Below are 17264 nucleotides of genomic sequence, written 5' to 3'. Positions count from 1 at the left end.
ACAATCAAAACATCAAGACATAACCAACCAAACAATATCGCTGATAATCTTTGTCAGAAGATTCAGTGTTAGATGTAGTTGTTGTTTAGACAATCCATAAGGATCTAACATAAATTAAAGGATCATATTTTAAGAATCATTAAATAAGGAAATGAGAACTAATTCTTTCAAAAAATATTTGAATTGTTAAAAATCATCAAATTTAAAAAAATTCCTTGAGACTGTATTTATTTATAATTAAAGTGCAAAAAAAAGGTGGGAGGTAGAAAGGTGCATATGTTAGCATACGCGGATGACATCGTGGTTATGGCGAGAGAAGCGGCGGAGATGAAAGATATGGTAAAGACATTGGAAAGATATTTTAGGGGGAAGGGGCTGGAAGTGAATGTGGGGAAGACAAGGATGATGAAGTTTTGTAAGGGGGGGAGAAAAAGAACAGAAAACTGGAGATGGGAGGGAAAAGAGATCGAGGAGGTTAGGGAGTATACCTACTTGGGGTATGTGTTCAGGGAGGACAACAGGGAGGGGTCGCATGTGATAGCTATGGCAAAAAAGGCGAATAAGGTGATGGGACAAGTAGGGGGTTGGGGGAAGAGAGTCTTTGGAAAGAATGTGGCAGCGAGGAAGATTATGTTTGAAGGTCTAGTTAGCAGTGTGATGATGTATGGAGTAGAGGTATGGGGATGGAGAGAGCAGGCAATGCTGGAGGACGTGCAAGCTAGATACTGGAGATGGGTGCTTGGGGTGGCGAGAGAAACACCGGGGTATATAGTGAGGGAAGAGGTAACGGTGGATAAAGTCAGAGTGGAGAGGGGCAGGAGAGCAGTGAAATATGAAGAAAGAATAGAAGGGAGGCCAAACTGCGGGATCTTGGGGGAGTGTTGGGGGGAAATTAGAGAGGGAAAGATCAGATATGGGAAAGGAGACAGAGACAACTATTATAGACAAGCGGGCTACTCGGTAACTGAGATAAATAGTAGACGAAGGGTGGATAGGGAGATGTGGAGGGAGTTGAGAGATAGGGACCGAGATGTGCAGAGACAGGAAAGAAGGACACAAATAAAAGAGGGGAAGTATAACGAAAGGTACAGGGACATAATTACGGAGGGGCTGCCTAGATACTTGTTATTGAAGGAGATGAGCAAGGGAAGAAGTTGGTGGCTAGGTTCCGTTGTGGAAACGAGGAGAGAGCTAACAGATACTGGATGGCCGATGAGGAGAGGTGGTGTAGGCTATGCAGGGAGGAATGGGAAACGTTGGAACATATGTTGAATGGGTGCAGTGAGTTGAGGGAGGAGGAGTTAGACCGAGGGCAGATCTTAGGAGAGGGGGGAGAGGGGAAACGATGGATGAGAATGGTTGTGGGGGTGAGGAGACAAAGGGATGGATGAGGGGAGGATTGGGCCGAGGAGCCGAGGGTATGGAAATGGAGAAAGAGGGTAGAGGGTGAAAATAATATACTAATGATATATATTAGGATGTATTAAGGGGAAAATTGTAATTATCAAAAACAATAAAATGCTTATTATTATTTATAATTAAAGTAAATTAATACGTAAAATTTCTAAGAAGTTTCAGGCTTTTATAAGATTCTTAGGATTCTTAAATATACTTCCAGTGATTTCCAGATATTTATACACATTCTGCAAAGGGTTTTCAAGACGTTCTATAGAATTTATATTTATTAATGTTATTACCGACTTTTTTTGCAATTATAAGTTCAAAGCAGATCATCATATTGTGCCACCTTGACTTTATCACATGCAGTTGTAGATCTTTGACTGATTAAGCCGAAGTCGCTTGTGACCAAGGCTCAGTAATTAATATTATATCAACTTGAAACTGGTCATCATATTGTGGCCTACAATATATATAACACTAAAGCTGAAAGATCATCGAATAAATTTATGAAAACAGTATATTTTCCAGAAAAATCCTGAAAGCATATGGAAATTTTTGAGTCCATTCTTTCAGTAAGTTTACTAAATTTTTGTATTCAATTATGATCACATAAGGACTTTTTCCACCAGACATTTCATCACAACCGAGCGAACAGCATGAACCCAAATGGTATAAGTCTTGATTTATCCTAACTTTAATGTTATTATTTATTCAAGGTCTAGCACCTGCCAGCCTTGTGTCAAGTTGGCAAAAGAACTCAAGCAGTTGGTCAAGCAAAGAAGGCATTAAAATAAGACTAACCACTTCACCAAATTAAAACTAATACTTTTTTGACGACATAAAGGATAAGATAAGGAAAGGATAAGGAGAGATTCGCTAAATTAAGTGATGATATTCAAATAATATTTTTAAACATAGCAGTAGTGAAAGTGTTCGCGAGTTGCTTTTTACAAACGGAAACTGTGGGTGTATAATTTTGCAATATCGTCGAGCAATGAGCAAAAAATAACCAATTAGTCCATCAGTTTCTTGAACCACTATAACAATAAGGTAATGTATTCTGAAATAAGAAAGCTATTTATCTTTTCAGACAGTGGTGTCTTTTAAAATAAAAACCACGCAATGACGCAATACTTGGCTGCTTTGGACAATATAGCACATAGACGGAGTTCCAATATAGTGCAACCTTTCCCAGAACTTGGACATAGTGTTATGTCCGCCTTTGACTATTGAAAAAAATGTGGGGAAAAAAGACTTTGCTCTTCCCTTGGAATTCACCAGAACTACGTTGACACTTTTAAACCTGATATTGTATTACGAAGCACAAGGTAGTCATGTGTGATACATAATGAATTAATAAAAGGATTATTGAGTGCAACGAAACCGTTTCCCTGTTAACGCCACGAAAAGTTAAAATAATGATGATCCATTGCCGCTGAAGGTTATAAAATATAATGATGTCATGGTTTTAGTACAGAAGTATGTGGGGAAAACGAAATGTATTTCTACGAAGGCTTCAAATCAGCTGTTCGTTTTTTGTTGTTTAACACATAGGGAAATTGTGCCGAAGGAGAATTGTAAAAATTTTGGTGTATTATTCTTTTGAATATCATACGAGTTCTTCTCTCTAGTATATTATATCCTTCAAAGTATTTTTTAATTCATTTTCCTCATAAAACTCCCAAGATTCCCTTGATTTTTACAAGTTCATCAATATGGAAATAAGAATTTATTATTTCAAAAAATATCTGTTACGCCAAAAATTTTAAAGTAGTTATTATTATTTATTATTATTATTATATTTTCAGAAATCTATAAATATTAAGATAAGTGATCATCGAATAAAATTGATAAGAAATCTGCCATCTCTTACAAAATAAATATTTACCTGAAATCGTAGGGAAATGTTTGAGTCCATTCTTCAAGTAACTTAACTAAATTTTCAGCAAACTTTGTACACCCGTGATTCTCCGAACCAGCAGAAGATCTCGCGTTCTGTTGACTTTCGCTTATACTTCGTATCCGGTCGAGCAAATCGTGAGGTTTAATGTAGAGACGTGACGAAAGTAGAAAAGCGAAAATGTACGCCTTATCAGGATAATAAACGTTTGTTGGCACCATGTGCAATATCAACGAATCTAATGATCCTGATACTAAATTGTCATCTCTATGAACCAATCCCTATACAAAAAAAATAAATTAAAAAACTAATTATATAAGAAATGGAAATATTTACGTTTTGTTGTTGATCTTTCGTCATTGATTTGTGAACATCTCCATTGGAATACGAATGTTTTGTGTGGGATCCTTGAGGCAAGTTCTGAAATGAAAATTATAAACGATTATGCAAGGTAATAAGTGAGTTGTTTAAATTTTTAAAATTGATTTTGAAATTATGCAATTTGTCAAGTATGAAAATGGATTTTCACCTTTTATTATTCCCGACGGCTATAAATCCTTGTAATAATTTCGAACGCTCATAAATCGGATAGTTTCAATTCTATGGAAAATGTATAACCCAATTCATCATGTCCATAAATTTATAATAACATTTTCAATTTATATTTCACGCCACAAAATTTTCTCGCACATTGCTTATTGTTTTATTATTTATTATTTGATTTGATCAAAATTTACAACTTTATTAATAACTTTATTCTAAGAAAGAGAAAACAGGAACTAAACAGACAGTAATTGTACGACATACACTGTAATTGTATCACTTTATAGTTATTAAGTGAAAGCGGCCTGTTTATGTACACATATACATTAACTTACCTACAGCTGTTAGCGTCTTGTGTTGTTATTTACGTGACATTACATGACTTGCATCATGATTATACTTTTCGTGTAAAAAAAACGCGAAGGTTACAAGAAACAAACGTTATTACTTTTTTTTTTGTAGAAACCTCGCGTAATACTAAAGTTTACGTCTTTAAACTATGCGTAGTTATAAATATAATAAAAATTCCGCAAAATAAAAAGTGGATTTGTAAACCACATTACAGAGAGCATTTCAAAAGAAACCGTTATTTCACAAGTTCCATGTTTCTAAAGACACCACAGACACATAAATAACCGATTATACAATTACAAAGAAATCTGAAATAAATATTTAAACTAAAACTGTTATATTTGCATTGAAATATTGAATGTTGTGGTCATTTTTTATATACATTTTTCTATTTTAATTGTTTCCGTTAAAAGTTATAAAACTGAAACGATTATTTTTTTGTCAATATGGAATGTAGAGTTGTTACATAAAGCTTAGATAATTTATATTGAAAATAAAATATAAATAAAATTGGTGAAACCACTGTTTTTGCTACAAAAACATTTTCACGTCATGTTAAGATTAGAAAAGTTACAATACAATTTTTTTTGAGTCAATTATCTCATTTAATTCTATAACTCGAATTAAACTTATCACGATCATTTTTGGGAAAGATAAGCTAAAAAGTTGTTTTTACATCATAAAATTAATAAATAAAACTGTTTAAGTCAAGTTAAGTTTAATAAAAATTTCTATTTATGTACATCGATTATTTCCAATGTTAATTAATTCATCACGTGGAAACATAAACTGTTGACATTGAATTAATAACCAAAGAAAATACACAATACCTGATTGTATGCAAAAATTGGATGTTCACTTTTCAAAACCTTCATTTTAGCGATTTCACTTAAAACTTAGAAAACAATCGAATGAACTCCATCACGGTTTGTCACAATTTAAGAATCTGACAAAACGTACAGTGTTTTTCATAGTCAAACACGATAAACTCTATAGATAAGTCGTAGTGAGCAAACAAAATGAGATTTCTATCCAAATATACAATATTTTATCACCTGGCTCGAGGATATTTACTAATAACTAAAATGTGATGGCGCCTGCTATCACTTCCTTTGCTATCACGTAGAAAATGTCGTAATAAGTTTCCTTTTAGGAATTAAGTAATAATTTGTATACTAAAATTTATTGTAGTTTTATAAGTTGTTAATGGTGACACTTTTACAAAAAATGTTTCAATGTAAAAGTTGTAGCAAATTTTATTCTTAACAATATTGCTCTCTTCCACTATTGCTCTCAGATGCGTAAATATCGAGAAAAATACGAAAATATAAAAATTTGATGAATTCGTAGTTTTACGAATTGTTAATAGTATAACACTCGGGATTTGGAATGTATTATAACACAACTTTTAGAACAAAAGTTGTAGCAAATTTTATTTTTAACAATATTGCTCTCTTCCACTATTGCTCTCAGATGTGTAAATATCGAGAAAAATACGAAAATATGAAAATTTTATGAATTCGTAGTTTTATGAATGTTAATGGTATAACACTCGGGATTTGGAATGTATTATAAAACAACTGTTAGAATAAAAGTTGTAGCAAATTTTAATCTTAACAATATTGCTCTTTTCCACTATTGATCTCAGATGGGTAAATATCCAGAAAAATACGAAAATATGAAAATTTGATGAATTCGTAGGTTTACGAATTGTTAATGGTATAACACTCGAGATTTGGAATGTATTATAAAACAACTTTTAGAACAAAAGTAGTAGTAAATTTTATTCTTAACAATATTGCTCTCTTCCACTATTGCTCTCAAATGCGTAAATATCGAGAAAAATACGAAAATATGAAAATTTGATGAATTCGTAGTATTTCAAGATAATGGCAACTTTCGAGATTCGGAACATATTACAAAAAAAACTTTTAGAACAAAAGATGTAGCAAATTTTATTCTTAACAATATTGCTCTTTTCTACTTTTGCTCCCAGATGTGTAAATCTTGAGAAAAATACGAAAATATGAAAAATTGATGAATTCGTAGTTTTACAAGTTAACCATAACACTTGGGTTTCGGAACATATTACAAAAAAACTTTTCGAACAAAAGATGTATTAAATTTTATTCTTAACAATATTGCTCTTTTCCACTTTTGCTCCCAGATGCGTAAATCTTGAGAAAAATACGAAAATATGAAAATTAGATGAATTCGTAGTTTTACAAGTTAATGGTAACACTTGGGTTTCGGAACATATTACAAAAACGCTTTTAGAATAAAAGATGTAGCAAATTTTATTCTTAACAATATTGCTCACTTCTACTTTTGCTCCCAGATGCGTAAATCTTGAGAAAAATACGAAAATATGAAAAATTGATGAATTCGTAGTTTTACAAGTTAATCATAACACTTGGGTTTCGGAACATATTACAAAAACGCTTTTAGAATAAAAGATGTAGCAAATTTTATTCTTAACAATATTGCTCTCTTCCACTTTTGCAGATTCGTAAATATCGTGTAAAATATGAAAATATGATGAATTCGTAGTTTTACAAGTTAATCGTAGCACTTGGGTTTACGGAACATATTACAAAAAAACTTTTAGAACAAAAGTTGCAGCAAATTTTATTCTTAAGAATATTGCTCTCTTCTACTGTTGCTCCCAGATGCGTAAATCTTGAGAAAAATACGAAAATATGAAAATTTGATGAATTCGTAGTTTTACAAGTTAATCGTAACAGTGGAGATTCGAAACATATTACAAAAAAACTTTTAGAACAAAAGATGTAGCAAATTTTATTCTTAACAATATTGCTCACTTCTACTTTTGCTCCCAGATGCGTAAATCTTGAGAAAAATACGAAAATATGAAAAATTGATGAATTCGTAGTTTTACAAGTTAATCATAACACTTGGGTTTCGGAACATATTACAAAAAAACTTTTCGAACAAAAGATGTATTAAATTTTATTCTTAACAATATTGCTCTCTTCCACTTTTGCTCCCAGATGCGTAAATCTTGAGAAAAATACGAAAATATGAAAATTAGATGAATTCGTAGTTTTACAAGTTAATGGTAACACTTGGGTTTCGGAACATATTACAAAAACGCTTTTAGAATAAAAGATGTAGCAAATTTTATTCTTAACAATATTGCTCTCTTCCACTTTTGCTCCCAGATTCGTAAATATCGTGTAAAATATGAAAATATGATGAATTCGTAGTTTTACAAGTTAATCGTAGCACTTGGGTTTACGGAACATATTACAAAAAAACTTTTAGAACAAAAGTAGCAGCAAATTTTATTCTTAAGAATATTGCTCTCTTCTACTGTTGCTCCCAGATGCGTAAATCTTGAGAAAAATACGAAAATATGAAAATTTGATGAATTCGTAGTTTTACAAGTTAATCGTAACAGTGGAGATTCGGAACATATTACAAAAAAAACTTTTAGAACAAAAGATGTAGCAAATTTTATTCTTAACAATATTGCTCACTTCTACTTTTGCTCCCAGATGCGTAAATCTTGAGAAAAATACGAAAATATGAAAAATTGATGAATTCGTAGTTTTACAAGTTAATCATAACACTTGGATTTCGGAACATATTACAAAAAAACTTTTCGAACAAAAGATGTATTAAATTTTATTCTTAACAATATTGCTCTCTTCCACTTTTGCTCCCGGATGCGTAAATCTTGAGAAAAATACGAAAATATGAAAATTAGATGAATTCATAGTTTTACAAGTTAATGGTAACACTTGGGTTTCGGAACATATTACAAAAAAACATTTAGAATAAAAGATGTAGCAAATTTTATTCTTAAGAAGATTGCTCTCTTCCACATTTGCTCCCAGATGCGTAAATCTTGAGAAAAATACGAAAATATGAAAATTTTATGAATTCGTAGTTTTACAAGTTAATGATAATACATACTTGGGATTCGGAACATATTACAAAAAAACTTTTATAACAATAGTTGTAGCAAATTTTATTCTTAAGAATATTGCTCTCTTCTACTTTTGCTTCCAGATGCGTAAATCTTGAGAAAAATACGAATACATGAAAATTTGATGAATTCGTTGTCTTATAAGTTGTTAATGGTAACACTTAGGATTCACAGCATATTACAAAAAATACATTTAAAACAAAAATTGTAACAGATAATATGAACAAAGAATATTAAAGTGTATTAAAATTTTTATTATTTTTCAAGGTTGACAATTTTCTTCGGTAGTTTAAAAAAAATCGTAAAAAATCGTTTCTTGGAAAATAGTTCTAAAACTTTAACGATCTATAAAGACAGGTATCTATTTTTTAACGCAAGGAACCGTTTTAAAAAATATCATTTAGTTTTTTTGTAGTTAAGTACATTAAAGGCAATTACACCTTTTACCACTGTTTGTTTAAAAAGATGGTAATAAATCGCCTTCTTAGAAAAGAGGTTTTTGAGAAACATTTTTTAAAAAGAAAACTATCTACTTTTTAATGCAATAAACTGTTTTTAAAAATATCGTTTAATTTTTTTGTTATTAACTGCATTAAAGGCGATTAAAACTTTTTACACTTTATAAAGTTAACGAGATTGCCTAACTTTGCCGTACTAATTTGCACTATCATAAAATCTATTATCACTCAAAAATTTTAATTCAGTTTTATCCAGTTTACATCGATAAGTTTGTTTGTAACAAAAAACTTTTTAATTAAGTATTACAAAAATAAATGTAATAACAATAATAATATGTAATCATATCTTTTAATCAGTAGTTTGATTAAAAGTTATAAAAGATTGTAATTGTTCAATTAATTTCTTATTCGAACTTCTTTTTATAAATAATTTCGTTTGTAGTAGTAAGAGCATAACAATAGAAAAATGAAAGGAAGTTCTTCTTCTTCAATTCTGGGTCTTGCAAATGGGGACCGTAATTGTATAAAAGGATATATTGACGGCAAAAAAAAGGCTTCCATATCTAATTTTTATTTCCTGTAGAATGCTTCACAACACAACTTAAAGGAATTTCGAGAAAACTAATCTTCGAAATAACATTACACTTACATTTTTAGCTATAAACATAATAACACTATTTCGCAGTTTATAATACGGTTTCTATTCGACCTTTCTCTATTTTCCATGGAATCTGTTGAAACACGGCTGAATACACAAGGGTACTTGACAGAAAGAAAACATGTACCTTGTTCTTTTCTCATTCGCTTCGTGCTGCACGTTTTATATGTATGTTATTTTATTTCTTGAGAAGGAAGATGTTTACCATCATCAGATAATCGACCTTCATCTGGAACAACACGCTTATTTCGTGGATCTTTTAGCAATTCTCCCACATAGCTGGTCAAATTTATCGACGCCATCCATTATTCGATTATACTCCGACTATAATTACTATTATAGTAATTAATTTTTAATTAATTAATTTTCTTGGGTTATCTAGATGAAAGTATGGCCGGAGTATACGTTTTTCTTAGTATGAGAGTTATTTTAGGTATTCTTTATTTTTTGTGAAATGCACTTTTATTGGGACAAAATGTGAACCAAACCTTGGAAGCCACCTATAAAAAGCCGGAGATAAATCTTCTCCGGGTAAATCCCGGAAAGGTGCAACGCTTTATACAGGGTGATTCACATAAGAACCGACACAGAGCAGGGGCATGTAGAGGACAATAAATTAAGATGATTTAACGTAACTTAGCTCTATACTAAGTTGTACACCTCAGGAGTTATAGGCCTTCAAAGTTGGCTCTTAAATTTTTAAAAAGTTCAATATCTTCGTAATACGTTAAGCTAGAAAAACCAAATTTGGTATACGTTATGAATAGGGTATAAAGTTATTTGACGACAAGGTTTTCTCCATCTTTTCTCCATCACCTTTCATTCTTGAGTTATGATCGATTTTAACACCAAAAGTACCCAATTTTGACATTTTGGGGAATTTCTCTTTATCACCTCAAAATCATTAGATCTAAACTAAATTTATTTATGGATGATGTCTTCTTAGTTGACAATAAACAACTTATTCCTAAAAAACTTTTCTCCATCACCTTTCATCCTTGAGTTATGATCAATTTTAATACCAAAAGTACTCAATTTTGATATTTCGGTGATTTTCTCTTTTTATCATTAGAAAATCATTATAACTAAACCAAATCTGTTTATGAGTAATGTCCTTTTAGTTCATAATAAACAATTAATTTCAAATAAACTTTTCTCCATCACCTTTAATTTTTGAGTTATGATCCATTTTGATACCAAAAGTACTCAATTTTGACATTTTGGTGATTTTTTCTTTATCACTAGAAAATCATTATACCTAAACTAAATTTGTTTATGGATGATGTTTTTTTAGTTCATAATAAACAATTTATTCCTAAAAAACTTTTCTCCATCACCTTTCATCCTTGAGTTATGATCAATTTTAATACCGAAAGTACTCAATTTTGACATTTTGGTGATTTTTTCTTTATCACTAGAAAATCATTGTAACTAAACCAAATCTGTTTATGGATGATGTTTTTTTAGTTCATAATAAACAATTTATTTAAAAAAAAACTTATCTCCATCACAATTAATTTTTGAGTAATGATCGATTTTGATAACAAAAGTATTCAATTTTGACATTATGGGGATTTTCTCTTTATCACTAGAAAATCATTACATCTAAACAAAATCTGTTTATCAATAATATCTTTTTAGTTCATAATAAACAATTTATTCCTAAAAAACTTTTCGTCATCACCTTTCATTCTTGAGTTATGATCGATTTCAAAACCAAAAGTACTTAATTTTGACATTTTGGGGATTTTCTCTTTATCACTAGAAAATTATTATGCCTAAACTAAATTTGTTTATGGATAGTGTCTTTTTAGCTCATAATAAACAGTTTGTTCCTCAAATTACATACAATTTCACAGCCGACTACTGAATTTTCGATAATTTTAAGTAGCATTAACAAGATACGCGTCTTTAGTTTTTTGAGTCTTTTATGAAAACGACAATGTTTTTTAAAAAATAGTAAGAGTAAAAAAAGTTTTAGAATTAAATTCCACATGAAATGAGGTAATAATGTATTAAATCCACAAAAAGGTTAAAAAAATCTGCCAAAATTTAGGGAACCATCACCCTTAATCAACCCTTTGAAATGCTTCAATTGGTCTCAACTTGCTACCAATTAATACCCTCGGTACACTGATAACGTCTACCAAATTTGGTTTTTCTAGCTTTATGTATTACGAAGATATTCAATGTTTTAAAAATTTAAGACCCAACTTTGAAGGCCTATAACTCCTCAGGGGTACAACTTGGTATAGAGATAAGTTGCGTTAAATCATCTTAATTTATTGTCCTCTACATGTCCCTGCTCTGTATCGGTTCTTATGTGAATCACCCTGTATATAGAAATGAACAAGCAACAAATGCTAGATTTGGCGAAATTTATTACCATCGATATTCTTATAAAATTTACATAATTCGATTATTTCATAATAGACTTCTTAATGAATATTACACAACAAAAAAAACAATAAAATTAATTATGATTAATTGTCATAAGATATAAAATATATTTTATATATTCCTCTATCAGAGTAAGTGACAAGATTTATGTTAATTATCTTATCTTTTCTACCTCTCTACACCTTTCTTAGGTGTTTAACCTATGGAGGAAAATCTCAAACAGAATTGCCTCATTTATTGACGTAAAGTGAAATACACACAGGAAGTAATAAAAAAAGTGTTATACGCACTGAAATCAAAACCGAGAACGAATTGGTGGGCTTCATTAAAAATATATTACAAAACAACTTTTGAATGGGTTCGTTTAGGAAGGGAAAGTATGCTTCGAAAAGGTAATTTAAACAAAGAAAGTTATCGCAAGAGGAAATTGATTGTGTTTTGATATGGTTTGATGAGAATTGTACTATGACATTAAAAGAAATGAAATACGAATTCAACAAGAATTTCATAAACAATTATATTTAGAGCTCATTTATTTTACAAGCAGCCAACTATTGACGTGTTAAATATATAAATCGGCCAGGTGTAGGAGAACAAAAGATAGCTTACATACAAGAGATTATTAACGAGGAAACCTACCATTGATGGCGATGATTGTGCGCAGCACAATACTTCATTACTACAAAATATAATTTTAGACAAGTGTTTTATCAACCCATTTTAGTGTACCAATGAGAATATTATATATAAATGTTTGTCAATAATCCAGGATGTTGCTAAATCTAATAGTAAATCTAATAGCAAGAGTTAGTTTACTCAATTTACTTAGAATCTAAAATCAATAAACAAAATTTAAAACCACATAGTAAATAAATAAATAAAACAAGATATCTAACCAAACATGTATTTCATCACCTGGATGAGACAATATTTAGTAATAAATAAATATGATATCGCTTGTTATCGTTCAGTTACCCACAAAATACAAAATAAACTATTTTTGATTAAGCATAAATAGTGAGGTAGAACATCGAAAAGGTTAACGATGCTAAATAAGTTGATCTAGGTCAGTAGGTAAAGTGAGCAAAGATTTATGAATAAGGTCTTTGTCAAGTAGTAACGCGTAGTTGTAATTTATTTCGTTATAACACCGTTTGTAGAAGAACGTTTTTAAAAGCGACGAATTGAAAGAAAACTATTATAAAATGTATAGAGCTACTTGAAAGTTTAATTTGTTTCGTTTGTCCCTCAACTGTCGGTCGTTAAATACGTAAATTACTATCGTTTGAGATTGAAACTCACTACCATTTACAAATTTACATAATAGTTCAATTCAAAAAGTACGTACAGTTAACGATCTTCTTAAGAATGTTAACGAGATTTCTTCTAAGGGTTATTAAGAATTTAAATTATTCAACTTACAAAGTTAACTAAACTAAATCTTTTATAATTTTCTAAAGAAAAACTTTAAAAAATATACAAATTAATTTAGAATTTACTTGGAAAATGTGTTTCAAAAATATTTTCGTTTAAAATAGACTTGAAAATGAAAATAAACTGGTTTCCTGCATAAATTTAAACGGGTAATACATTTATATTATTTTAGAGTTTATTATTATAATGTCAAAGTAAGTACTTATAAAAACCAGTGGCTGTATTCTATATTATTCGCATTCTAATTCATAATTCATTGCGCGTATATCCTGCTTCTACTTCCGAAACTGCAGGAAGCACAATGGAACCTTGATTTAAGTAGTACAGCGTATGTGTATCTCCACTAAATTTAGAATGTTTTGAAAGTTACTAGAAATAGATTGATTTTGTTTTAATTTCAAACTATATCTATTATACATTATCAGTTTCATAAATCTTGATTGATTTTGATGTTTTTAACAACGATAATTAAAATAAATTTTCTATGAAGATTGATTTACTAATATTTCTCTGTCTCTATAATTGGTCGTTATAATTATATAAATCACTGATAAACATGATAATTTTTTTAAATTAACGTAAAATCTAAACCACAAATTGAAAAACGTGCTATTTCATTTAAATGTAGAAAGTTTATTTTATAAAGTGTTTATGTTTCAAACTTAAGAAATTATTTATGGCACAATTTTGATAGTTTAGCTAACATTTTTGATCTACTAACAAAATCTATATTAATAAAAAACACTTTATTCAAAATATCTTTCACAACTATCAAATATTTACAATGTTATTAAAAGGATCATAATAAAGAGGATTGTTAAATCTGAGAAATTATTTATGATATGCTAAGAATAGACTAATTTTGCTTTAAAATGTTTTTTATTTCATTTCGATATCTGATCTAAGTTTTGAGATGCGATGTCCATAATTCATGTAGAGTTATATTACAATAATTATAACTTCGAGGAGTATAGGAACAAAAGAATTATTTATGACACGCTAAAAGTAGATAAAATTTACTTTCAAATGTAATTTTTATTTTTATTTTATTACGATATCTGATTTAGAATTTGAGATGTGATTTTTATATTCTCACTTTACTCAATATGTTTTCCACAACTATAAAACTTATAGAATAGATCTTTTTATTTCTTTATAATATCTGAACTTGTTTTTGAGATAGGATTTTTAAAATTCAGCACTTTATTTATCAAACATGCACCGTTAGATTCAAGGAATGATGAAACGAAAATAATGAAAACTAAAAAAATATACTATTGTACACTAAACTTACAATTGGACAAAATTTCACGTAAAATATTTAATACGTGATTATGATACTGAAATTATCAGCGCTAGATATTGTCCACCGAACCACAAAATGACGTAACAACAATACAAAGAATTGTTTGCAAAATTAGGTTCATCATTGGAGGAGTTCAATGTTAAACACACAGCGTGGAGTTCGTGGTGGACACCCCTGGTAAAGGCCATGAATAGCATTCAGAAATTAAATTAATTAATATCGCAAATTGTAATTATCATTCAGGTGGTAAGCCCACTTATTGGCCCACTGATAACAATAAGGTACCAGATCTACTGGACTTCTTCATCTGCAAGGGCATCTCAACAAGTCAATCAAAAATCTTTATTAACTCTATGTATTATATTTGGATTCAGTTGGGACAAGTTCAGAGTAAGGCTAGAAAACTAATTTAGTTTAAACACAAAACTAGAAAATAAAGATGATCTTGAGGCGCATGTTCAAAAACTTATAGAACAAATTCGGACAGCTGCAAAAAGAAAAAAAAGCAAGAAGAATATGGTGTAGATCCAGAAACGCTGCAGATAAATGAAAAATTCAACCGAATATCTTAATTTTTTAACCCCGGAAGAAGGTAAAGAGTACTCACTATGGAAAGCATCTCGTAGATTCATAAAGTCAATAGGTCAGACACAGCGATGGAAAAGCTGAACTGTTTGCCCAACATCTAGATAATATATTTCAACCAAAGAATATACAGACTATAGTAGATATAACGCCAGATTATCAGCTAGAAATAACTATAAAGTTGGTTTCACCAATGGAAATTGCACTGGAAATCGATAACAACAATAACTCTAAAAAAGCTCCTGGAATTGATGGAATTTCACCTGCCTTACTGAAAGAACTGCCGAGACAAGCAATAATTGTAAATGTTAATATCATTGTTTGATGCCTGCTTAAAACTAAAATATGTCTTTCTTTTCTTTACAAGAAAGCAAATTCCTTGGGTATAAAGAACTATTAAAACGGTATTGATTGGAGATCTGTCTTTGCCGGGATGGACGTGGAAGGCATGGTTGAGGTCTTTTACGCGCATGTTACCTTTACTACTAATAGATAATATATTCCGCAACGAATTTTAGCTAAACAACGATTCCCTTGTTGGTATAACCGTTCTACCATTCGTATTATTAAGGAAAAGCTATAATTTCACAAAAAGTGGAAGTCCGGTGGGCCCAACTGTGATTATCTATCTTTCTCAATTTTGCTTATCTGAGTTCCATTCAGGCAGATGTGTTGGGGAAACCAAAGAAGATACGGTCGTTTGTTAATAGCAAAAAGGATTCCTCATCCGGCATGCCAGCGTCAATGACTTCCTTTGATGGAACCATAGTTGAGTCGTGTCCTGCGATCTCTTGTGCTTTCTCGGATTACTTCTTGTCTGTTTTTGTAGATGGCACAATCGACAGCTCACTGGTTGTCCATGGCTCTGGGGTTTTGCTGTGGTTTTCCGCTAATGCAATTCATAATGTTCTGTTGTATCTTGACCAGTCTTCTACTCCTGGTCCGAATGTTATTCCAACTTTATTCTTAAAAGAATTTGCTACTGAGCTGTCTACACCACTGTTTCGTATTTTTTCGAAAACGGCTTTCATTATTCCAATATTTAAATCCGGTGATAAACAGTTGGTATCCAATTACCGTCCTATTTCTATCGTTTCAGCTATCCCCAAGGTCTTTGAAAAAATTATCCACGAATATCTTAGTCTCTCTATTTCTCACTCTATAATCAATGAATAACATGGTTTTCTGTCTGGGCGATCGGTGGAGTCTAATCTGTTGTCCTATGTAAACTTTATTCATTCTGCTTTAAACGAGGATACTCAGATTGACGCAATCTACACCGACTACTCCAAAGTCTTCGACAAAATCGATCATACTATTCTTATACAGTCAGGATTGGTAAGTTTGTATCTGGTTACAGACCTATCACATCCGGTGTGCCTCAGGGCAGTAATCTTGGATCTTTACTATTTGTAATGTACATAAACGATATTTCTTCCTGTTTTAAATTTTCTAAGTTTTTACTCTATGCCGACGATAATAAAATATTCACAAGGATCGGGTCTAATCTGTACTGCCTTAGACTATAGGAGGATGTTGACCGTCTGCATGAGTACTGTCGCCTCAACAAACTTTACCTAAATTATGACAAATGCCAAAAAATTACATTTACTTGGAAACGTTATCCTTTCAACTTTCCTTACAACTTTAACGGTACTGCTATCCGGTCCACAGATAAAGTAAAAGATCTTGGCATCATATTGGATTCCAAGTTGCGATTTCATCTTCATATTGAATTTATGGTGAGGAAAGCTCTATAAAACTTGGGGTTTGTTATCAGGGTTAGTAAGAATTTCACGATTTTTTTGTGTATAAAAACCCTTTATTTAGCATTTCTCAACAGTGTGCTATGTTATGGTTCCGTAATATGAAACCCAATATATGCGGTGTATCGTGATCGTATAGAAGCTATACAGCGACGCTTTATACGTTATTTGGCACATAAATTTCTTGTACCTTACTGGGATTACGATAGGCATTGTGTAGTCTTTAATTTATTGCCTCTGCAGCAACGTCGAATTGTTTCTGACTTGATCTTCCTTTTCAAGCTTGTTAATGGCATGCTGAATACCCCCGATCTTCTGCCTGAATTGAGTTTCAATGTATCAATGTCTTAACATAGCTAACACCAACCTTTATCAAAATTCGCCATTAATTCGAATTCTTAATTCCTATAACCAGGGCTTCAACCATGTACCTCCCTTTGATGTTTCTTTGCGCTCTTTTAGAGAATGTGTACTAACTAACGTATAGCGGATGTTTTGTTGATCGCTTTA

General features: G+C 30.9%; 1 protein-coding gene across 3 annotated transcripts in view; it reads right to left on the bottom strand.

Moving 5' to 3' along the window:
- The window catches only part of LOC111416328 (ras-GEF domain-containing family member 1B-like), a 116704-nt gene that overhangs the window by 12456 nt on the left and 86984 nt on the right, over nucleotides 1-17264 (bottom strand). For all 3 annotated transcript variants that reach the window (XM_023048312.2, XM_023048321.2, XM_023048329.2), the window contains 2 exons: nucleotides 3638-3721; nucleotides 3290-3582 (listed from right to left, as the gene is read on the bottom strand). In XM_023048312.2, the coding sequence (XP_022904080.2) occupies nucleotides 3290-3582; nucleotides 3638-3721 (377 nt within the window). The remainder of the gene's footprint in view (nucleotides 1-3289; nucleotides 3583-3637; nucleotides 3722-17264) is intronic.

This window comes from Onthophagus taurus, chromosome 1, assembly GCF_036711975.1.
Source record: "Onthophagus taurus isolate NC chromosome 1, IU_Otau_3.0, whole genome shotgun sequence".
Taxonomy (NCBI): Eukaryota; Metazoa; Arthropoda; class Insecta; order Coleoptera; family Scarabaeidae; genus Onthophagus; species Onthophagus taurus.
This window is presented reverse-complemented; position numbering and strand designations above follow the sequence as displayed.